General features: G+C 43.2%; 1 protein-coding gene across 4 annotated transcripts in view; it reads left to right on the forward strand.

Annotated features, from left to right (window-relative positions):
- Window positions 1–24,311, forward strand: part of LRP1 (LDL receptor related protein 1) — a 328,104-nt gene that overhangs the window by 107,930 nt on the left and 195,863 nt on the right. For all 4 annotated transcript variants that reach the window (XM_056562521.1, XM_056562523.1, XM_056562520.1 and 1 more), the window contains exons 4-6: window positions 673–792; window positions 6,209–6,337; window positions 9,056–9,319. In XM_056562521.1, the coding sequence (XP_056418496.1) occupies window positions 673–792; window positions 6,209–6,337; window positions 9,056–9,319 (513 nt within the window). The remainder of the gene's footprint in view (window positions 1–672; window positions 793–6,208; window positions 6,338–9,055; window positions 9,320–24,311) is intronic.

Genomic DNA, 24,311 nt, shown 5'->3' on the forward strand with positions numbered 1-24,311 from the left:
ACCGATTTGGAGTGCCACCGACTTTTCTTCAAGTATATACGTTTGGGTCCCTCACCAGGATCAACAGCGGAAGGCACCCGTGCATAATTTAATAAGGAGTGCTACCATCTCTTCTTCTATCTATAGATATATATATTGATTACTTTAAAAGTACTAATAAAAGTTCTTCATTTGCTATAAATAAAAGTTGGACAAAATAACTTTAACACCCCCATTTTTTTACATAGTCAGATTAAACGCTGTTGATCAACTTTATTACTTGTGCTGTTCTCCAAATCTGGTATTTGTTTTAGGGGCATGATGTATCAGATCTGATAGAGTTCTAAAGGGGAGTTATTTTTGATGTGCGCCTCGTAGGGGCGTCTTTGACTCAAGTTAAATGGTGTGTTATGGTCTACTGTTTCCTTGATCACATCTCAGTATGCGGGGACTGGCAAAACATCTGTAGACAGAAGTAGCTGTGGTCAAAAGTCAAAGCTTCATGCGAAGGACGGAAAAGAACTTTGGTGAATTGCAGCATGTTTGTGCAGTGCACACCTTGTCAACTATGTAACTATTACTGTAGCCTTGTGCATTATTAGTTACCCCTTTTTCCTATATGCTTGAAGTTATACTATGATTTTTATGGCTTTATTGACATCCAATGTTTTGTTTTGTGCCCCTCCTCTCTAGAATATGCTCACAACTGCACCATATCAGGATGTCAGCATCACTGCGCACGTACCACGCACGGACCCGTATGCTACTGTAACACCTCATTCCAGCTTGCTGAGGATGGCAAGTCCTGCAAAGGTCAGTATCGCTCTTTCATAATGGTCAGAACAGGAGGATGATGCCGCTCAGACCTAATAGAATGATTAAGACAAGTGCAATACGTAAAGTTTGCTGATACCAGCTGTTTTGTAGAGGAAACAACTTTGTGAATTGTCAAAGCTTTTCCTCTATACATGAGAAAATCAGTTACTCATATGTGCGATGCTTGTTAGTAAGGAACTAAAATAAAAAGGAATTGAAAATGCTCAGTGGTCACGTGACCTTGTGACCTACATTTAAGGGTTTCTTTGGTTTCTGTATTATGTAATAATTATAGGAAAGAGTTTAAATGGGCACTGACAGATACAAAATCTTTTTATATGTTGTACATCTTAACAAAACATTAACCTTTCTAATATACTTATAGGGGGAGGGGGGGTTATTTTTGGATGCATAATTTTGCGCAGAGTCACTCATTGCATCTTTTTTGTGCGTCTTTTTGGTAGAACATTTTTAGATGTTGTCTATTGTTCGTGCACCATGGAGCGAAAAATGCAGTGGACACTAATGTATTACCTGCGCAAGGTTTGTTTACAAACTTTGCCGACATTAACTGCTTCTGCCACCAGTCAGATTACGTCTGGGATACTTAAAAAACCTTTTCCGTGTTCCTTTTAAAAACAAGGGAATGTTTATGGACCGCTTGTGATAATTCCCTTAAAATATATTTGCAAAGGAAAATGTTCACCCGCACTATAACCCAATACACCAGGTTATAGTGTGGGTGAACAGGAGACTGATGCAGGGTCTCCGCGTCTAAAATATCCAGAAATACTTCCCGGCACAGTTCAAACTTCGAACTATGTAGAACTCAAATTCCCGCTGTTCTTGATGAGTGGAGGAGATTGCACCTGTGCAGTTAACCATGGTGACTGTACAGCTAAGGCACTTCTGAGACCCGATGCAATCAGCAGTTATAAAGCAGCGGAGCAGGCGGCATGCTGCGCTCCCCTGCGATGTATATACTGCTGTGTAAACTTTCATTTTTAAATCCCCCAACAGGAGCCCTAAAAGACAGGCACCAAGCAGCCATTCAGGGCTCCCGTGGTGTTTTTAAACTACTACTTTGACCTCTAAATGTATGCCCCCAGGCATATTTATAATAAGTTATTGGTCCCAGTGTGTTTATACTAATGCATTGGTCCCAGTGTGCTTATAATAATTAATTGGCCCCAGTGTGCTTATAATAATTCATTGGCCCTAGTGTTCTTATAATAATGCATTGGCCCCAGTGTGCTTATTCCCCCTCCCGCTGCTTGCTCCAGCAGCGGGGACATGTCGTGAACCGGCGAAGGTGAATAAATGAATGACATGTCCCGCATGTAGGCTTCATTCATTCATTCACTCACCACTGCCGCCGCCTGACACGTCCCCGCTGCTGCCCTGCTCCTAGCGGAATTGGCGCACCACTGGGCCATGTCTATTATCTGATGCTCATCTCCGTACCCAACCCTCCCCTGCTTTATAACTACTGATCGCATCAGGTCTCAGAAGTGAGACCCGGTGCGATCAATCCTTTATCCGCTGTACCACTACCCCCAACAGACACTGTTCCATGATGGGGGTAGTAGTACAAACATTAATTTACTACTCCCATCATGGTAATGAGTCGGTTCCATGATGAGAGTAGTAGTAGTCCCTCAGCACTGCAGGAGTCTGCTGATGTCCCCTCTTCTGAGCATGCTCAGAAGTAATAGTTCAGAAATGGATATTGTAAACCGGGGGCAAAAGGATGGCATTAAAGATTTATCCGTTTGCCATAGACTTCAATGTTTAATTTGTAATATTCTATTCCGTAATTTTTGATGGGAGAAAAAATACTGCATGCAACGTCTTCTCTCCCGTCAAAAAAACAAAACAAAAAAAAACTGAAAAGGAAGCAAACGTGTACAAATTGGTGATTAAAGGATTGTAAAAAAAATCCCATTGACATCAATGGGAGTATATTACAGCTGTTTGCAACCCATTTAAAAATTAACAAACAGATTGCAGAATGGGCATTTATTAATGGATGCAGACGGCTGTGTGAACGAGCCCTAAGAATACCACTGTATGTGTAGGGAGGGAGAAGAAGGTATGGCTGTTAGGTCTATGTATATTTGTTATCATGTTTATGCAGCAGAGCTGAGTGTGTGATTGTGTGTATGCAGCAGAGCTGAGTTTGTGTGTATGCAGCAGAGCTGAGTTTGTGTGTATGCAGCAGAGCTGAGTTTGTGTGTATGCAGCAGAGCTGAGTTTGTGTGTATGCAGCAGAGCTGAGTTTGTGTGTCTGCAGCAGAGCTGAGTTTGTGTGTCTGCAGCGGAGCTGAGTTTGTGTGGATGCAGCGGAGCTGAGTTTGTGTGGATGCAGCGGAGCTGAGTTTGTGTGGATGCAGCGGAGCTGAGTGTGTGATCAGGTGTATGTAGCAGAGTTGAGTGTGTGATCAGGTGTATGTAGCAGAGTTGAGTGTGTGCGTGGTCATGCTTACACATCACTCATTCAGCTCTGCTCCATACACATGTTGCACACTAATTTCTGCTACATGTACATGATCACACACTCGGCTCATGTACACAGTGTTTACCAACCAGGGTGCCTCCAGCTTTTGCAAAACTGCAACTCCCAGCATGCCAAGTTTTTCAACATATGGAGGCATTCTCGTTGGTTAACACTGATATAGAGGTAGGGGGCCAGATTGTTCAGCAAAATTACATATTTTTTAAAGGGGTACTCCGATGCTTACACATCTTATCCCCTATCCAAAGGATAGGGGATAAGATGCCTGATCGTGGGAGTCCCGCAGCTGGGGACGCCCGTGATCATGCACGCAGCACCCTGTTTGTAATCAGTCCCCGGAGTGTGTTCGCTCCGGGTCTGATTACGGTCGACCGCAGGGCCGGCGGCGTGTGACGTCTTGCCTCCGCCCCCGTGTGACATCACGCTCCGCCCCTCAATGCAAGCCTAATGGAGGAGGCGTGGCAGCTATCACGCCCCCTCCCGTAGGCTTGCATTGAGGGGCGGAGTGTGACATCACACGGGGGCGGAGGCGTGACGTCACACCCCGCCGGCCCTGCGGTCGACTGTAATCAGACCCGGAGTGAACACGCTTCGGGGACGGATTACAAACTGGGTGCTGTGTGCATGATCCCGGGGGTCCCCAGCTGCGGGACTCCCGCGATCAGGCATCTTATCCCCTATCCTTTGGATAGGGGATAAGATGTGTAAGCACCGGAGAACCCCTTTAAACCCAGACATTCTGTGTACTTTATAAAGATTTATGATTTTACTATTGTGCAGAGTTTTGTTTGGCACACACTGCTGCTCCAGCACTTCTAGCTCAGGGATGTGGAATTCCTATCGCCCTACGCCCAGGACATGCAGTTCCGGGCGCCAGGCAGGTGAATTTTTCCATCCCTTAACCCTTCTTCAGGCAAACAGGGCCGGACATGACAAGCACATTGACACTCAGCAGTCTGTATGGAGGGGGCTCCCAACTCTTGCCCACTCCATACTCTGCAGCCCCCGGCTGTTTTCAGTAGCTGGGGGCCGCCGCTAATAGCCAGTAGATGGCTATTAACCCTTTAGATAGCCGCTGTCAAAGCTTTCAGCGGAGTCTAAAGGGACATGTGAATGCTCCCTGGTGGGCTAGTGAGGTGGATCGCCCCCTCCTGCAACGCGATCGCTTGGGGGGTGATCCACTATAGAGGTAGCCGGAGGGCTTACCTCTGCTTCCCTGCTGTCTGTGGATAGCTTTAATAAAAGTTTAAAAGACACTCATTAACCCCTTCCATGTTAAAAGTACAAATCACCCCATTTCCTATTAAAAAAAAGTAAACATAATAAAAATAAACAAACATATTTAGTATCGCTGCGTGCGTAATTGTACGAACGATTAAAGTATAACATTATGTATCCCGTACAGTAAATGATGTAAATGTAAAAAAAAAAAATACCAACCACTGAATTGCAATTTTTATAATATCCCAGAAAAAAAAGTAAAAAAGCGTTTAAAAAGTCAGATCAATACCAAAAATTGTACCGATAAAAAAAAATTAAAAATTATGGTGCAAAAAATTTGCCCTCATACAGCCTGGTATGCAAAAAGTTCAGAATTTTTTTCAATTTGTTAAACATGACAGAAACTATACAAATCTGTAAATCGGGTTATTGCTGTAATGAGACCGGCCTAAAGTATCAAAACAACATGTTAGCTCAACCAAAAGGTAAATGGTGTAGAAAAGAAAACCACCAAATTTGCTAAATTATCTTTTACTATTTCAATTTCACTTCACCGTTTTTTTATTTTTTGTTTTTTTTTTCGGTTCGGAAAATATTATTGAAAAAGTAAAAGGTATCATTATAGTAGGTAGTTATTGCTATTATAGGGCGAGGAGGAAAAAATGAGTGCAAAGCGAAAATTGGTCCGGACAAGTGCATTGTCGTGAGGGACAAGTAGATTTTTATTAAATTTCCACACCCCTGTAGCTATGTGAGCAGTGTACCATGGGAAAATGCCACAGCTCTGTAAAGTGTGAGGTAGAGAAGGAGTGAACAGTAGTGCAGGGGGACGTGTACAACATTTGTAAATTTTGAGCAAGAGTGTAAATTAGTAAAGCAGTGTAAAGGGGTAGATCTATGTCTACAATAGGCACCTAATGATAAATCTCCCCCATACTTCTTATTTCCTTTTCATAGAAACCATGGCTTATAGACTCATTGCTTTGTCCAAGCTGAAGTACAGGCATGGACAAAGTCCATTAAGTGAGGGTGGGCTAGCACTCCTGTCTGATAGGACAGGAGAGAGCACAGAGGAGTACTGTAGGACAGGAGAGAGCACAGAGGAGTACTGTAGGACAGGAGAGAGCACAGAGGAGTACTGTCAGACAGGAGAGAGCACAGAGGAGTGCTATCAGACAGGAGAGAGCACAGAGGAGTGCTATCAGACAGGAGAGAGCACAGAGAGTGTTAGTGTTTACATTACCGGTAAAGGGAGCTCCAATGATCAGTCAGTCAGGACGGGAATTGACCGGAGCGTCTCCTATTTTTCTTCTCTGTTGAACTCTGTAAAATACCAGACTCCCGACTGTCTCTGAACAAGTCACAACAGCAGTGTGAATCTAGCCTTATTGGCATATCATCAGTGTGTATCCCAGGCTAGTTTAGTAATTTGTTATTTCCCCTTTAACAAGTACTGTATATACAGCAATATAATTCTGTTACATCAATTTTTTCCGCCCATGCCTTCTAAATTGTAACATAAACACACTTATTACAATATGATGATATGTTTACCAGTGGTGAAGTAAATATTTACTGTCCTAAACCAAATATTTATGCCAAATCTAACAATACACTTAAAAATAAAAATCCAATTTTTTTAATGTTGTATCTTTGACTCTTCTTCTCTCTCCACAGACTTTGATGAGTGCACGCTTTATGGGACTTGCAGTCAGACGTGCCAGAACACTGAAGGGTCTTACATTTGTGGGTGTGTGGAGGGCTATCTCTTACAGCCTGACAATAAATCCTGCAAAGCAAAGAACCGTAAGCATTGTGTGGTCTTATATTTGGCAAGTGGGAAAATGGGCTTTCTGGGAAGTTCCACACATTCTATGCATGAACTACTGGGGCTATATGGACACGTTTTTTGTGTCCACTAGGAGTGTTCTTGCCATACACATGCAACAATGTAATGGAAACAGGGCCTGTATCGTAGAAATTGGCACTATTCTCATTTAATGGGTGGATATTTTCTATAGAAATATACTAAGGAATATTCCAGTATATAAAGCTTGACTCTGCTAATACAAAGTAAATAATCCTCAATGTATAGTAATTCAATTGTACAACAATTTTTCCCACATGATCACTCACTTCTTGTTGGCCCAAAATGGGATGTTTAAAACTGGTTGCCTATGATTACAACCTGTTGTTTAGCTTCAACATTTTGGTCGCACATGCTCAGTTGGATCACTAGGAGATATAGAAGGCTGAGCTGTTCCTTTATGAAACAGCAGGTGATGAAATTAGGAACTAATGTGAGAGCCTCCGCGGTGGGGGAGCACAATTTGAAGTGCACAAGAGTGCGGAGACTTGCTCTTTAGTAATCAGTGCAATGCATGTAAAGAGCACGTGTCAGCCATGCATTATGGGAATAGTAGTCTGCTACACATGCTGCTGAAGCCAAATAACCCCTTTTACCTCTCCTTCCTCATAGCCTCCGTTATCGGGGCTCCCCTGTTCTGCAGGCCGGTAACACGGTTTTCCCTGGATCTACAGAGCATAGCATCTGCAGCTGTAAGAAGAGCTGGTACCGCTCACCAATCACTGACCGAAGCGGGACATTGCTGTGGCCAGTGATTGGCTGAGCAGGCTGTGACGTCCCATCTGCAGCCCCTACCAGATCCAGGGAAGTAAAGTTCAGTGGAAATGGGGCACAGGTCAGGCAACGTGATACTGGAGACTACAAGGGAGTGGAGGAAGGAGAGTTAAAGCTTTTATTGTTCTACTAGGCAGGCTCGGCACGAGTTAAAAAATAAATCACTGAACAACCCCTTTTAAGTGTTTGGTTGGTTATCTTATTTCAGGGAAGTACTGACCCAAGAAGTTTAGTTAGGCTGGGTTCACACTACGTTTTTGCCATACTGTTTTCAATCCATTTTTCTAAAGAAAACCGTATGGAAAAAAAACGGATGGAGCAGTATGGGAAAAAGTAAACCATATGTGTTTTTTAAACAGTATACTGTTTTTAAAAGTGCATACAGTTCCGTCAGTTTTTATAAAAAAAAAAAAAAACATACGTTTTTGAAAATGTTGTCCATTTTTAATGGGAGGGGTCTTGGGTGGGGACTTTAGGATTCAAATGCGCATGTGCAAAGTAAAAACGTATACGTTTTTCCCATATGGAACCGTATACATGTGCGTTTCCCATTGACGTCCATGTTAAAAAAAAAAAACGTATGCGGTTGCAGTACGGTTTTTAAACCGGAGACAAAATTGTGGTCGACCACGGTTTTGACTCCGGTTTAAAAACCGTACTGCAACCGCATACGTTTTTTTTAACATGGACGTCAATGGGAAACGCACATGTATACGGTTCCATCCGGGAAAAAAATGTATACGTTTTTACTTTGCACATGCGCATTTGATTCCTAAAGTCCCCACCCAAGACCCCTCCCATTAAAAATGGACAAAATTTTCAAAAACGTATGGCTTCTTTTTTTTTATAAAAACTGACGGAACTGTATGCACTTTTAAAAACAGTATACTGTTTAAAAACGCGTACGGTTCCATTCGTTTTTTTTGCCATACGGTTTTCTTTAGAAAAACGTATTGAAAACAGTATGGCAAAAACGTAGTGTGAACCCAGCCAAATCAGTTTGACACTTTAGATAGGAGTTGTAAAAATGTTTGGTCAGGTCCTAAGGTTGACCCATCAATTAATGCAGCTTTTATTCTTGGGCCTAGTTAGAGTGGATTCTGATCTATATGACATTCCCCCTAACATACTGGAGCAGTACGGCCATTGCATCCTACTGTTCACGCTTTTTAAGCTTTGTAGGGGTACTCCGGTGAAAACCTTTTTTCTTTTAAATCAACTGGTGGCAGAAAGTTAAACATATTTGTAAATTACTTCTATTAAAAAAATCTTAATCCTTCCAATACTTATTAGCTGCTGAATGCTACAGAGGAAATTCCTTTCTTTTTGGAACACTGATGACATCACGAGCACAGTGCTCTCTGCTGACATCTCTGTCCATTTTAGCAACCATGCATAGCAGATGCATAGCAGATGTATTCTAAGGACAGCATGGTGGCTCAGTGGTTAGCACTGCTGCCTTGCAGTGCAGGGGACTTGGGTTCAAATCCCACTAAGGACAACAATAAATAAAGTGTTATTATTGTTATAATAACGTCAGCAGAGAGAACTGTGCTCGTGATGTCATCAGAGAGCATTCCAAAAAGAAAAAAATATCCTCTGTAGTATTCAGCAGCTAATAAGTACAGGAAGGATTAATATTTTTTAATAGAAGTAATATACAAATATGTTTAGAACTTTCTGCCACCAGTTTATTTAAAAGAAAAAAGGTTTTCACCGGAGTACCCCTTTAAGCTGGCACAGTTCAGCTTCCACTACACTCTGGCAGACATTTTGGGATGTTTCTTTTCTGAATGTTTGAAGTACTTCTAAGATGTTTTCCTAGTTAATGCCATAAAAGCCTAAAACTTCTTTCCTTGTATTTTTTTTTTTTTTTTTTACAGAGCCAGTCGAAAGGCCCACAGTGTTGCTTATTGCCAGCACACAGAATATCCTGGCCACATACTTGAATGGAGCACCGGTACAAGGTATCCACCCAACCAGCACTAAGCAAACTACAGCAATGGATTTTAATTATGCTGAGGAGACTGTATGCTGGATCAACATGGGGGACAGCCCATCTCAAACTACATTAAACTGCGCCAAGATTCCAAACCTGAAGGGATTTACAGAGGAACGCATCATCAACATTTCACTAAGTCTTCACCGTAAGTTCACACACAAACATGTAAAATGGCAACAGCAGATATGATTTCATGCTTACACTGGCATTCAGAGCAATTGATTCCTTCCTTGTTTTATATACCGTATTTTTCGCCATATAAGACGCTCCGGCATATAAGACGCACCCAATTTTAAAGGGTGAAAATCTAGAAAAAAAAAAGATTCTGAACCAAATACAATGTAAAGTATAGGACAGTGATCTTCAACCTGCGGACCTCCAGATGTTGCAAAACTACAACTCCCAGCATGCCCAGACAGCCGTTGGCTGTCCGGGCATGCCAGGAGTTGTAGTTTTGCAACATCTGGAGGTCCGCAGGTTGAAGACCACTGGTATAGGAGGTAATACTCACGTGTCCCCGCCGCTCCGGTGATGGATCGGTGATGTCCTGTATTAGCCGCGGGTCCCGGCCGCAGGGACCGCCGCGATAGGACAGGGTTTTAATGTGTATTTGCCGTATAAGACGCACCAGCTTCCCCCCCCCCCCCCCCAAAAAAAAAGTGTGTCTTATATTGTGAAAAATACGGTATGTATGGTATATTGGTGTTTTTACAAAGCTTTGAGTTCTTTATTAGCTTAGAAATAAAATAGATAGTGACTAACTCAGTGCAACCTTTTAAACACTTGGATCCCAATAATATTTATAAAAAAAATGTGTTTTGTGGCCCAACTAGTTTAAAATGGAGAAGACGTGTGCTGATGTCTAGGGCCAGGTTCATATTGCCATCAGGCTCCGCTAAAGGTAGCTCCATTGGCAATTCTGTTAAAATGCTGGGAGTTTAGCCAAAATATTGCATTAACTCTGGTCAACTACTAGATCCCCAACAAACCCCATTAACGTCATTGGGATCCGTCGGAACCCAGTGGTGACCTGATGGAGTCAGTTGTGCTCTGACCCGTTTTGGCTTCTGTATCTCCAAATAGCGTTCATTAGTTTTCTGTGAGGCAAAAGTGACTCTGAAAGGTATTTTTTCGTTTTTTTCAGACAAGGTCATCTTTATCCCTGACTCCGAGTAGAATATTTCCCATCATTTATAGATTACTGAAATGACTTTAGTTTCGGTATATGTTAGTGTTTATAGGTTTTATTACTAAAGAATATCACCCCTTCCTTTTACAATTCATACACTTTCTCTTTTTTATGTCATAGCATTTGTTTATATACAATGCATTCAGAACATTTTCAGACCCTTTAACTTTTCCACATTTTGTTTTGTTGATGCCTTGTGCTAAAATTAAAAATATCATTTTTTTGTCCACCAATTTAGACTCTGTACCACTTAATAGTGTGAAAATAGAATCTTAGATTTTTTTGCTAATTTATTAAAATGTAAAATGTATTGGGACCCTTTACTATGACACTATGGTTGAAAAAAGACATACGTCCGTCAAGTTCAACCAAGAAATTGAAGGGAAGGGGTATGGTTGGATGGAACGGGAAGGGATGGGATTTTATATTTCTGCATAAGCACTTGAAATATAGCTCTGGGGGACTCCCATTTCTCTGATCAATTCAGCTGTTTGGATGTGATTTGGAAAGTTACGCCCCTATCTATGCAAGGTGTCTCCGCTGACTTTGCATATCAGAGCAAAAACCAAGCCGCGAGGTGGAAAGAACTGCATGTAGAGCTCAGAGACAGCATTGGGTGGAGCCACTGATCTAGAGAAGGGAACACAAACATTTCTGCTGCACAAAAAGTTCCCAAGAGCACAGGCTTTTCCCATATAATTATGTAATTGTATTAGGGATCGACCGATATCGATTTTTTTTTAGGGCCGATACCGATAATCTGTGGCCTTTCAGGCCGATAGCCGATAACTTATACCGAGAAGTGGCTGCAGATCATTGATTTAAAGGGGCGGGGCATTATGGGATTATCAGCAAGGTAATTGCCGATACCTATAACGTCCAAAATCGTGAATATCGGCCAAACCGATACTCGGTCGATCCCTAATTCGTATGCATCATTAAACAAAGGATTCTAACTTGGTGACCATATTTTTGACAGCTGTTTATTACAGAGATTCAACCATTGAAGTACTCTATTACATATATATATATATATATATATATATATATATATATATATATATATATATATATTTATATATGACCAGATTCTTAATAAGCCTAGGTTCACATCTGGGTTAGAGGATCTGTTTGGGGCCACTTCTGATTAAGTTTAGGAGTAACCAGAGCCAGACAGGACACTTTGACATTAATGGGTCTGTTGGGTTTCCATCTTGTGTCCACAATTTTGCAGTATTCTAACGGGACAACAAGTAAATACTGAATGCAGCCTTTTTTTTTTTATCCCATTATATGAACGGAATCTGAGATGGAGCCTCCAACTCAGATGTGAACAAAGCTTTAGAATCATTATTAGTAATTATTCTAAGGCTTTGTTCACATCTTTGTCGGAGGCTTTGTTCACATCTTTGTCGGAGGCTTTGTTCACATCTTACTATTAAAGGGGTACTCCCGTGAATCAACTGGTGCCAGAAAGTTGGAAATAGATTTGTAAATTACTTCTATTAAAAAATCTTAATCTTTCCAGTACTTTTTAGGGTCTGTATACTACAGAGGAAATGGTTTTCTTCTTGGAACACAGAGCTCTCTACTGACATCATGACCATTGTGCTCTCTGCTGACATCTCTGTCCATTTTAGGAACTGTCCAGAGCAGCATATGTTTGCTATGGGGATTTTCTCCTACTCTGGACAGTTCTTAAAATGGACAGAGATGTCGGCAGAGAGCACTGTGGTCATGATGTCAGCAGAGAGCTCTGTGCTCCAAAAGGAATACCATTTCCTCTGTAGAGTACGAGCTGATCAGCTAACACCGGACCATCCTCCCAAAACCAACGCACGGCAGGTGTATGGCAGCACCGAATACAGGAACAAGGAAGAAATGCTAGCGAGGTATAGCGGATCCGCTATACCTCGCTGGCATTTCTTCCCCATTTCCTCTGTAGTATTCAGCAGCTAATAAGTCCTGGAAGGATTAAGATTTTTTAATAGAAGTAATTTACAAATCTGTTTAACTTTCTGGTAGGGATCGACCGATTATCGGTTTGGCCATTATTCACGATTTTGGACGTTACCTTGCCGATAATGCACCGCACCCCCCACCACCGCACCGTGCTGCTCCCCCCCACCGCGCCGATGCGGGGGGGGGGGTGTCTCTGGCACCGCAAAAGCCGCTGCAGTTAATTGATTGAAAGCTCCCGCTTTAAATGAATGATCTGCAGCGGTGTCGCTGTGGGGGGGGGGTTGGGTTTTGGGGAGGTCTTTGTTGGGTTGGGGATAAATAGCCGATAACTTATACTGGAATATCGGTATAAGTTATCGGCTATCGGCCCTAACCTCCACAGAGTATCGTATCGGCCCTAAAAAAAATCGATGTCGGTCGATCCCTACTTTTTGGCACCAGTTGATTAAAAAAAAAAAAAATTATTCCACGGGAGTACCCCTTTAATAGTGTCCTACTAGAAGGTTTGGAGATATTTTTGTTTATACTTTTATATTGCGCCTTGAATTATGTTTCGAAGAATGATTTTCTCATACATTTATAGTATGTACGGTTAGCACTTGAGGAATGAAGAAATGTCTGACTGTTTTAGTATTTAAGTTGTTTCTAAGGGCCAAGGTTACAAAATAGTTGAGTATGAGAGCTAAGTGCACTGGGCTGTAGGGCTTCCCAGCTGTGCTTCCTGTGTGAGGGTTTAAATGCCAGTTTGGATGTGTCATTGGCCTGCATGCTACTGGCAGAGCAAAGAGACAATCTGTACAGACAGCAGCCGAAGACTTAGGCGATGATTTAAACTGAAGCTTAGTCATTTAGAGAACATTTCAGCGCTTTACACATGAAGCCAGCCAAAACAGACCATGGCAGGATTTTGTGAAGCGAGCCATCTCATCGCTGTCTGTACTAAGAGCTCTCTGGAAGAAATGGAGGCTGATACGAAATGCCTGGGTCTGACATATTCCCCCTCTGGGGCACTTAAGAGTAAAATTCACATGCTCTATTGTTAGTTTGTCCGGGCCTCTACTTACTTTCTAACATTCTTATTATTATTGTTGTTTATTTTGTACCGTGTATATACTCGAGTATAAGCTGAGTTTTTCAGCACAATTTTTCGTGCTGAAAACACCCCCCCCCCCTCGGCTTATACTCGAGTGAACTCTCCGCCTGTCAATCCCTTCTCAGTGGTCTTCAACCTGCGGACCTCCAGATGTTGCAAAACTACAACTCCCAGCAAGTTGTAGTGTTGTAATGCTGGGTGTTGTAGTTTTGAAACGTTTGGAGGTCCGCAGGTTGAAGAACACTGCGGCCTTCGTCATCATCTAGCCCCCCCCCCCTTTTTGTTTTGTACTCCCCTCCCCTCGGCGGGAAGTTAGGGTGAGCTGGTCCGGGCCATCTATGCTGCAGGGACCATCCAGTGGGGATGGTTAGTCGTTGCAGGCTGTCCATTTTCACCAGGGGGGGCCTCTTCTCCGCACTTCGGGCCTGGCCCTGGAGTAATGACGTTCATGCGCAACGTCCCTGTGCGTCGTCGTCAAGGCAACGTCACTAGTCTGGGTCCGAAGTGCGGAGAAGAGGCCCCCTCCCCCCCCCCCCCAGTGAAAATGGAGGTCCGCAGGTTGAAGACCACTGATGAAGGAATTGACAGGCGGTGATGATGACGAAGGCCGCGGTGGTCTTCAACCTTCGGACCTCCAGAGGTTTCCAAACTACAATTCTGGAGGTCCGCAGGTTGAAGAGCACTGATGAAGGGATTGACAGGCGGTGATGATGAAGGGGGGGGGGGATGATGACGGGGGTCTGGATGTTTACATGGGAGGATGATGTATTTCCCACCCTAAGCTTATAGTCGAGTCAATAATTTTTTATTTTTTTTCCTGGGTTTTTGGGGGTAAAATTAGGGGCCTCAGCTTATATTCGCGTCGGCTTATACTCTAGTATATACGGTATCTAGTTAGCCCCGCTGTTTATACTCTGTTCCAGTACCGGGGAGTTATGTGCTTTAATCCTGTCTTATTACTGTAGCCAGTGGACATGGTTAACTCTATCTCCAGCTGGCAGCCTCTCCGCTTCACACTTCAGTACTTTTTGCTGTGTACATTTTTTTTTTCTGTGAAGCTTTTAGTCATCCTGGAGACATCCAGTTATTAAAAGTTCTAGGACCTAAATATTCTACAGGGATATCCATGGAGGGTATCAGAACTCTAGATTTGAAGAATTGTTCAGAAAATTTTGTGGACTTATTAAGATTAATCCCATTCCAGAACAAGAAGTTGTCCTGAGTCTGAAATGGTTAATAGGGAACAGTAGATTGTGTTCACCCGCAAAGGCCAGTCTGGATGAGATGTGCTTCAGCTATTGTCTCTTTGCATTTTCGACCACTTCCCCCTTAGTACTGTAGCAGTGTTGCAGATATAAATCTGTGACATTCTGGATTTATTAAAGGGTAGCTAAAATATAGAGTAAAATCATTAATCAGAGGAAATTCTTTTCTTTTTGGAATGCTCTCTGATGTCATCACGAGCACAGTTCTCTCTGCTGACGTTAATATAATAATAACGCTTTATTTATTGTTGTCCTTAGGGGGGATTTGAACCCAAGTCCCCAGCACTTCAAGGCAGCAGTGCCAACCACTGAGCCACCATGCTGCCCTTTGCATACATCTGCTATGCATGGTTGCTAAAATGGACAGAGATGTCAGCAGAGAGCACTGTGCTCGTGATGTCATCAGTGTTCCAAAAAGAAAGGAATTTCCTCTGTAGCATTCAGCAGCTAATAAGTACTGGAAGGATTAAGATTTTTTAATAGAAGTAATTTACAAATATGTTTAACTTTCTGCCACCAGTTGATTTAAAAGAAAAAAGGTTTTCAATGGAGTACCCCTTTAAGTACAACTTGCATATTACGGCTGCTGTGCTTCGAGTCGTCATGTTATAGCTAGATATTTCTATAAGGTTAAATTCACATGGGACTGCAATGCTGCCAGTTTTACCTGCAGATTTGCTTAGGTAAAATCCCCAGTGGAATACAGTAGTAAGCAAATTTAGGATAATTTACTAATTGGGAAGTTTGGAATTTACTGGTTTAGAAAGCATGGCCGGTTCATTTGCGGATTTTCACTACAGATTGTGCAGCTTTTAGTGTAGCAGGGGTAAAATCCACACTGAATCTCCAGCAGAGTCCACATATAAGGCATGCTTATTCTGCCTGCATGGACCTACATGACTATAAGAAATTATTACCGTAATGATAGAATACAGTGGACTCTTGTTTGTTTAGTTATATGGTATTTAAAGTTTGGCTTTTCAATATAAATATACAGTATAACTGATCCTCTCATGCACATGGTGCAACAGAAATCTGTATTCATCTGACCATGGATTGTTTTTTCCCCACTGCTTGTGTATTGCTGGACTCCCTGGTCCTGAACTGTAGTAAGCATACAATGTATGCATTGACCGCTCACTATGCTGAGGGGGCAAGTGTAATCTGCCCCCTGAGGTAAGATGCTCATCTTGCCTCATGACAGATAAAGCCCTGAGCACGGAGCGGGCGGTGATAGGTCTAAGGAGGACCCCCGGACAGGCAGGGGGAGAGAAACGGGTGGCGGCGGTGGTCTATGGCACCGCAAAAACTGCTGCAGTTCATTGATTTAAAGCGCCCGCTTTAAATCAATGATCTGCAGCGGTGTCGCGGGGGGATAAATAGCCGATAACTTATACCGGAATATCGGTATAAGTTATCGGCTATCGGCTCTAACCTCCACAGATTATCGGTATCGGCCCTAAAAAAACGATATCTGTCGATCCCTACTCAACACAAAGAGAAAACCCCACAAGGCTGATGTTTGAGATCCAGGCCTGACTAGTCAAGCTCTAATAACAATGCCTTTTCCAAGCCGCTTAATTTCCCATCTAATGAAGATTGACACTGGTTTCAGTTGATCACTTGCTTTTATGTGGCACGCCTTGCTGTACCTCTGGGCATTTCTCCCCTGAAAATTTATTTGTGAGTTTAATAAAGAAGATATGATCAGAAGGGGTGAGCTTCCGTCTTTTCTCTTATTATATAACCTCTATAAACCACAGCACACCATGTTCGATGCATTTTGTGACAACAGCATGTACTTTTATATTTAAAAAATCACTCTGCCCTGACTTCTATGTACATATATCCCAAATGTACACCAAACAGCCTAGAAAAGCATCCATTCCTATTAATACAAACACCCTTGGTTAAATACGGTAATAGCTGAAAATAAGTCTGCTGTAACCTAGTCCTTGAAATGTAATTGACATTTCAATTACTGTTTTTGTTGTTTTAATTAAAAGATTAAGCTTTATCCTCAGCAGAAAACATTGCTCTTTTTTTCTATGCACGGTTCTTAGTTTATCCTAGTAAACCTTAAAGGGAATGTATCGCCTAGATACTAAAACATACACTGCTCAAAAAAATAAAGGGAACACATCCTAGATCTGAATGAATGAACTAATCGTATGAAATACTTTAGTCTTTACATAGTTGAATGTGCTGACAAGAAAATCACACAAAAAATGATCAATAGAAATCAAATTTATCAACCCATGGAGGTCTGGATATGGAGTCACACTCAAAATAAAACTACAGGCTGATCCAACGTTGATGTAATGTCCTCAAAACAAGTCAAAATGAGGCTCAGTAGTGTTTGTGGCCTCCATGTGCCCGTATGATGTCCCTACAACGCCTGGGCATGCTCCTGATAAGGTGGCGGATGGTCTCCTGAGGGATGTCCTCCCAGACCTGGACTAAAGCATCCACCAACTCCTGGACAGTCTGTGGTGCAACATGGCGTTGGTGGATGGAGCGAGACATGATGTCCCAGATGTGCTCAATCAGATTCAGGTCTTTGGAACGGGCGGGCCAGAACATAGCATCAATGCCTTTCTCTTGCAGGAACTGCTGACACACTTCAGCCACATGAGGTCTAGCACTGTCTTGCATTAGGAGGAACCCAGGGCCAATCGCACCAGCATATGGTCTCACAAGGGGTCTGAGGATCTCATTTCGATACCTAATGGCAGTCAGGCTACCTCTGGCAAGCACATGGAGGGCTGTGCGGCACCCCAAAGAAATGCCAACCCACACCATTACTGACCCACCACCAAACCGGTCATGCTGAAGGATATTGCAGGCAGCAGAACGTTCTCCACAGCGTCTCCAGACTCTGTCACGTCTGTCACATGTGCTCAGTGTGTACCTGCTTTAATCTGCGAAGAGCAGAGGGAGCCAGTGGCGAATTTGCCAATCTTAGTGTTCTCTCGCAAATGCCAAACGTTCTGCACAGTGTTAGGCTTTAAGCACAACCTCCACCTGTGGATGTCGGGCCCTCATACCACCTTCATGGAGTCTGTTTGCGTGGAGATATGCACATTTATGGCCTGTGGGAGGTCATTTTGCAGTGCTCCTCCTTGCACAAAGGCGGAGGTAGCGGTATTGCTGGGTTGTTGGCCTCCTCCACGTCTCCTGATGTACTGGCCTGTCTCCTGGTAGTGTCTCCATGCTCTGAACACTATGCTGATAGACATAGCTCGCATTGATGTGCCATCCTGGATGAGCTGCTCTACCTGAGCCACCTGTGTGGGTTGTAGACTCCGTTTCATGCTACCAATAGAGTAAAAGCACCGCCAGCATTCAAAAGTGACCAAAACATCAGCCAGGAAGCATAGGAACTGAGAAGGGATCTGTGATCACCACCTGCAGAACCACTCCTTTATTGGGGGGTGTCTTGCTAATTGCCTATAATTTCCACCTGTTGTCTGTCCATTTGCACAACAGCATGTGAAATTGATTGTCAATCAGGTAATTCTTGAGAGAGGGGAAGGCCGAGTTATGAGCACCACCTATCATGTGACCCCGTTATCTATACATTAAAGACTAATGGAAAGTGGTCTATACTGTACAGAAGAGGAAGTCTCTGTTTAGTTTTAGACCTAGTGGCCAGAATGGAAACTGCAAGATTGGAGGATTATTTTAAAATATAGTTAGTAAAATGGAAAATTCGAAATCTTGTTTCACATTTAAAATGTTTAACATAAAAATGTCATTTAAATAGGTCATTTTCTGATGATACATTCCTTTTACAACTTAAAAATCCCTTTAAAGTGGTCTTATTTGTGTATGGTTTGGGTAGTCCCTTTTATGCCTCTAAGGCCTAATGCCCAAGGCAGGACTGTATGCAGGAGGGTTTATGGCATCACCCTGTGGGATCACACTGCACAGGTGCACATATTCTGGATGCTGCTGTATAATACCCTGTTGGATGCCATATCTGGCATATATTCTTCCCTAGAGGGAATACTTTTTGGGTTGAATGCTTTCTTACATATAGATTGTCATATAGATAACATTTCTCTTTGAAATCTGTATAAAATATGACAGAAAACACTGTTTAAAATTGGAGGCATATGGGATATGGGAGGTACATTAGAAGTCTGCAACTCCATGGAAACGGCTCTGTACAACTTATAGCTATAGGACAGGTATGTGATTACTTAGTTTAAATGTTGTCCCGATGTAGAAAAGTTATTTTGGTTTATTTCATATAAACTTTAGACATATTTTTACATTTATTCCATTATTAAAGTGTACCTGTCATTAACAAAAACGTATTATATTATCTGGAAAATAAAATTTTATATTTATATTTGTAATATACATTGGTTAAAAAAATGGGTATGTTTATTGTCCCTGTAGATACTGCCTGTGTGTCTCTTTGAGAAGTCCAAATACAGGAAGTGTGCACTGAGGACAAGCAGGGCTCTGTGCACTGAGGACAAGCAGGGCTCTGTTCAGCGAGGACAAGCAGGGATCAAGCAGGGCTCTGTACATGAGAACAAGTAGGGGTTTCTGCACTGAGGACAAGCAGGGCTCTATACAGTGAGGACAAGCAGGGCTCTATACAGTGAGGACAAGCAGGGCTCTGTACAGTGAGGACAAGCAGGGCTCTGTACAGTGAGGACAAGCAGGGCTCTGTACACTGAGGACAAGCAGGGCTCTGTACACTGAGGACAAGCAGGGCTCTGTACACTGAGGACAAGCAGGGCTCTGTACACTGAGGACAAGCAGGGCTCTGTACACTGAGGACAAGCAGGGCTCTGTACACTGAGGACAAGCAGGGCTCTGTACACTGAGGACAAGCCCCCACTACCTGTATCTGGACTCCTCACAGAGACACACAGGCTGCAGGGACACCATTTTTTACCCAAAAATATACACGTTTTTTTTAACCAATGTATATTACAATTATACATATAATGGTATTATCTACATGACATAAAGTTTTTGTTAAACTTTAAGTAGTAATAATTGTGTGCAAAAGTTTTGGCTATCTTCATTATCATTGATGTCTATTGCTAGAATTAGCTGAGTGCTCACGGAAATAGGTTGCGTCTTCATGTCTATACTGATATATATTCTTTTTCATGCAGTTGTTGACATCTTATTCGGTGTTATATTCTAACCCATTTTTTTTTAAATACTTAGTGTAAGTATTTCTATAAATGCCCAGCCCATCATGGTGCTAAACTCCAGGAATTTAGCCATAATTTCCAAATCGGATTCTTTCCGGGATCAAATTCTCTAACTCTCTGGGGCATAAAGGGTTTGCTGTGTAAAGCAGGCACGCTCTGTATAATAAATCTGCTTACTGAAGCCAACACTCTTACGAAACGGCTTAAAAGTTCGAGGGATGCAAATTATTTGACTCCTTCTCCTCGAAGTCCAACCTCATTTTTTTTGTTTTCTTTTCACTGTTATTGTAGTGAGAAAGTACACTGCTGTGTTCCAGGGGGGAAAATTGATCAGTGGCAACTTTTACACAGAACAACAAACTTTTAGGAATTATTTGTAGGTTTGTCTTTTTTACGGTTTGACCAGAACAGGCGCTGCTCAGTTGGCAGTTACTTTTATACTCCTAGTGTAAATTTACTATAATCCTTTTGTTATGACCTATAAGAGTCTGTCAAATGTAACACCATGTTACTTATCAATAGTAGACAGGATGACTGTCAGTACATTGTGGTAATTTGGAAATTGTTGTTAATGCAGTTTAGGGATGCACCGAAATTTCGGCCGCCGAAAATGCCCCTTTTTGTCCTTTTCGGCTAAGGGGATTTCCTGCAGATAATTTTTGTGGGCGTGGCCTAAAATATGGGCGTGGCTTTCACTTTATATGCTCTCCGGTGTGAGGTGCAGAACTGCACACTGGCACCTCACACCGGCACTAGACTGCCTCATCCCCTCCTGTGCTGTGGCAGGGAACTTGGGCAGCGCTTGCCGAGCGCTTGGAGGAGGTGACTTAAAGGAAAGCTGTCAGCTTGCTCCCCCCCCGAACTAACCAGCGGTACTGGCTGATCAGTTTGATACATACCATGCCCGGATCCCCCCGACCGTTCTGCCAAAATCTTCATTTTTCTGTATATGCTAATGAAGTGCTAACTGGCACAGGCGGGGTAACTGGCACTGTGACGTCAGCGGCCGCTCCCCTCCCTCCACCTCTCCCTCTTCATTACAGAGCAGGGAGAAGAGGGAGAGGTGGAGGGAGGGGAGGAATATTAATGAGCTGGGCGGGGCTACGGCCACTGACGTCAGAGTGCCAGTTGTCCCGCCTGTGCCGGGCGGATCTGGGCATAGTAGGCCAGCTCAGCGAGTACCGCTGATTAGTGCGGGGGGAGCAAGCTGACAGTTTTCCTTTTAACCCTTACACGGCTGACCGCCCTGTGTATACGGTGCAGTGGCCGTATGAAGCAAGCTCAGGAGCTGAGCTCGCTTCATACTAGCTAATGCCAGACATCACTGATTCATGTAATGTCCGGCATTAACCCTTTAGATGTCGCAGACGCCACGATCAAAGTTGATCCCTGCGTCTAAAATGCCAAAAATAATCTGCGATAGCTCAGTGGAGCTGATCGGGACACCTGCAGGGTCCTAATCAGCTGAGAGGATGGGCGGAGGTTCCCTACCTTTGTCTGTCCTGTGTGATAGGCACTCCAATAATGCAGGCCTTAGCAGTCTGTGATAATGGAGTGCCGATTACACTGATCAGTGCTGTGCTATAGACTCCTATAGTATAGCATTGATCAGTGTCTAGAAGTAAAAAACTTACTGTTTGCCTCCAGCTGTTACAAAACTACAACTCCCAGCATGCCCTACAGCCACTGAAGGCACACTGTGGAAAACACTGCCCTATGGGGACAAAAAATATTGTGGAAAAAAAATTGTAAAAAATAAAGGCTATAAATGTAAAAAAAACAAAAGACCCCCCTCCCCTAAATAAAAGTTAACAAAAATAAACCTATTTGGTAGCGCCAAGTGCATAAATGTCCGAACTATTAATATATAACCCCGCCCATTACCTGATAGCCACTCCCAATATTTAATTAAGTTCACGCCCATATGATTCCCTAAATTGTCAGACAAATTATAAATCCTATCTCGGAAACAGGAAATTGTAAAAACATCTGTGATCAGGGCACCATAAACTTTTTAATGATAGAGCGATCTAACTTTTTTTAAAGGGGTACTTTGCTGCTCAGTGTTTGGAGCTCGTGACTTCGTAGTAGGGCTGGGTGGCATATCGGCTATACCGCTGCGCTGCCCCCATCGGGGAACTAATCATATGTGACCCGCGAGTGCTGTACTGCCCCCCCCCCCCCCAATTATCAGCCCGGAGCTACTACTCACATATGTCAATGAGCAAGCTCTGCCCTCCTGGTCCTCCTGTTTGTTGCGGTCGCCGGCGCGGACACTCTATGCCAGTGGTCTTCAACCTCCAGATGTTGCAAAACTACAACTCCCAGCATGCCCGGACAGCCAACGGCATTCTGGGAGTTGTAGTTTTGCAACATCTGGAGGTCCGCAGATTGCAAACCACCGCTCTATGCTGTATCCCTATGCCCGGGCTGCAAAAGGTAAACAAAATAAGCTTTAACTCCCCTTCCCCGTTGGTCCGGACTTGCTTCCCAGGGAATGGAACGTCGGACAGCCGTCAGCCTATCACCGGCCGCAGTGATGTTCCGCCTCGGCTGGTGATAGGTTGACGACGACGTTCCCGTCCCCAGCGTAAGGCCAACATCTGAACAATGCGTTAGTTTATTTAGTTTACATTTTGCAGCCCGGGCATAGGGATACCGCACAGTATAGAATGTGTCAGCGCCGGCGGACGCAATAAACAGGAGGACGAGGAGAGCAGCGCTTGCGGGTGACGGGAGTAGTACCCCGATGGGGACAGCGCTGGGCTAATAATTAAATTTTTTTCTTTTGGGGGGGGGGGGGGGGGGAATACCGTTATATACCATGGAACCGCCATAAGTTACAAAAATACCGCAATACACACATTTGGCCATACCGCCTAGCCCTACATCATAGCCTCGCCCCCTCATGATGTCACACCCCGCCCCCTCAATTCTAGTCTAAGGGAGGGAGCTCCCACCCATAGTCTTGCATTGAGGGGGCGGGGTTTGACGTCATGAGGGGGCAGGGGCTATGACGTCACGAGCTCCCGGCTCCAGCGTTCGGAACAGTCTGTTCAAGGCGCTGAGCAGCGGACTACCCCTTTATGGTTGACCACAGGACATCCTAAAATAGAACCGGTCACACTGAAAATGCAGTCCATTCTGCAGGCTTCATGATATAGAGCGGGAGGAGCTGAGGGGATTGATATATAGATTTATAAGAAAAGATAACTTGACATGCTACTTCCAGATTGGACTGCATTTTCACAGTCGTTTTTAGGAACACATTTTTATTTTATTTACTATATGTCTTCAGGACTCTCCCGGCTCCATCAGTGACTGTGAAATGTGGAAAACCACCAGTGAGTAAAATGTAAGAGTAATGATGTAGCAAGATGCCTTATGTCTACATTATTGCAAAATCTGTGCTTATTACCATGGTTTTTAAAGGTGCGGTCAAATAAATCTAGGCACTATCTCTAGAACCGCAGTACAAAATGTGTTGCCACATGTAAAAACAAAGTAACTATTTTTAAATGCAATTTTGTATACCAAGGCAAATGGGGGAAACCTACTACAAAGCTATAAGAAAAGAAGAATAGTACATTCCGTGTTTTCGACCATTGTTCAAAATCCCGATTCCGTCATGGTAGCATCTGGAAGTGAACCTTATATTTGTGTCCATTTCTCTTTATCTTCTCTGACTGCTCTCGGTGTTTTTTGGTAAAATCTTTCTACTTGCCTCTCTTGGGCGGCTTTGTTCAATGTTCTCATCCTGTCTTACTCTGTTGTCGTCCGAGTTCTCCTGACGAGTTGATAGCCGGGTCATTCTCGGAGGTGGCCTCATGTTTGTGTCTCATCTATTGTCAGTAGATTACTTCTAATGCCCTCATTTCCTCTGTAGACCATATTTGTCTGCATTTATTGAGTCTGTTATCTCTAATATTCCTGTCCAGGCAGACGCCTCATTATGGAAGTAATTACGAACTTCTTGGAATCCGTCCACGTTGCTGAAATCTGTCTGTAAGAACACTGCTCTTGTTTTCTACCTTTAGACCCCATAATCTGTCTTTAACAGAAAAGCCGCTTAACACTGATACTGAAAACCTTAAGGCGAGTGCCGTCTATTAACCCAATGATCACGTGGCCCTTGGGAGAGAAGGAGAACGCAGCCCTGAAGGCTGTGGCATGTTGTTGGGCTGGTGGCAATTCATTTCTCCAAAATCTTTGCAGATAACTTGGAGGTGACCCATATTTCCAAGCCTTTTATTAGAGCCTGGAGCCTCCTTAATGAAATGTTTTCAGTTTTTATGTTCTATTCATGTCCTTTTTGGTTTCTAGTATATGTTGCAGGGATGTCTGTGTTGAAATCTGACCCCAGATGACCAGGGAAAGATTAGAACATGTTACATAAAGTACATGTGACTGTGTCATACTGCTTGAACCGCAGCTTTTGAACAACA

This window comes from Hyla sarda, chromosome 2, assembly GCF_029499605.1.
Source record: "Hyla sarda isolate aHylSar1 chromosome 2, aHylSar1.hap1, whole genome shotgun sequence".
Taxonomy (NCBI): domain Eukaryota; kingdom Metazoa; phylum Chordata; class Amphibia; order Anura; family Hylidae; genus Hyla; species Hyla sarda.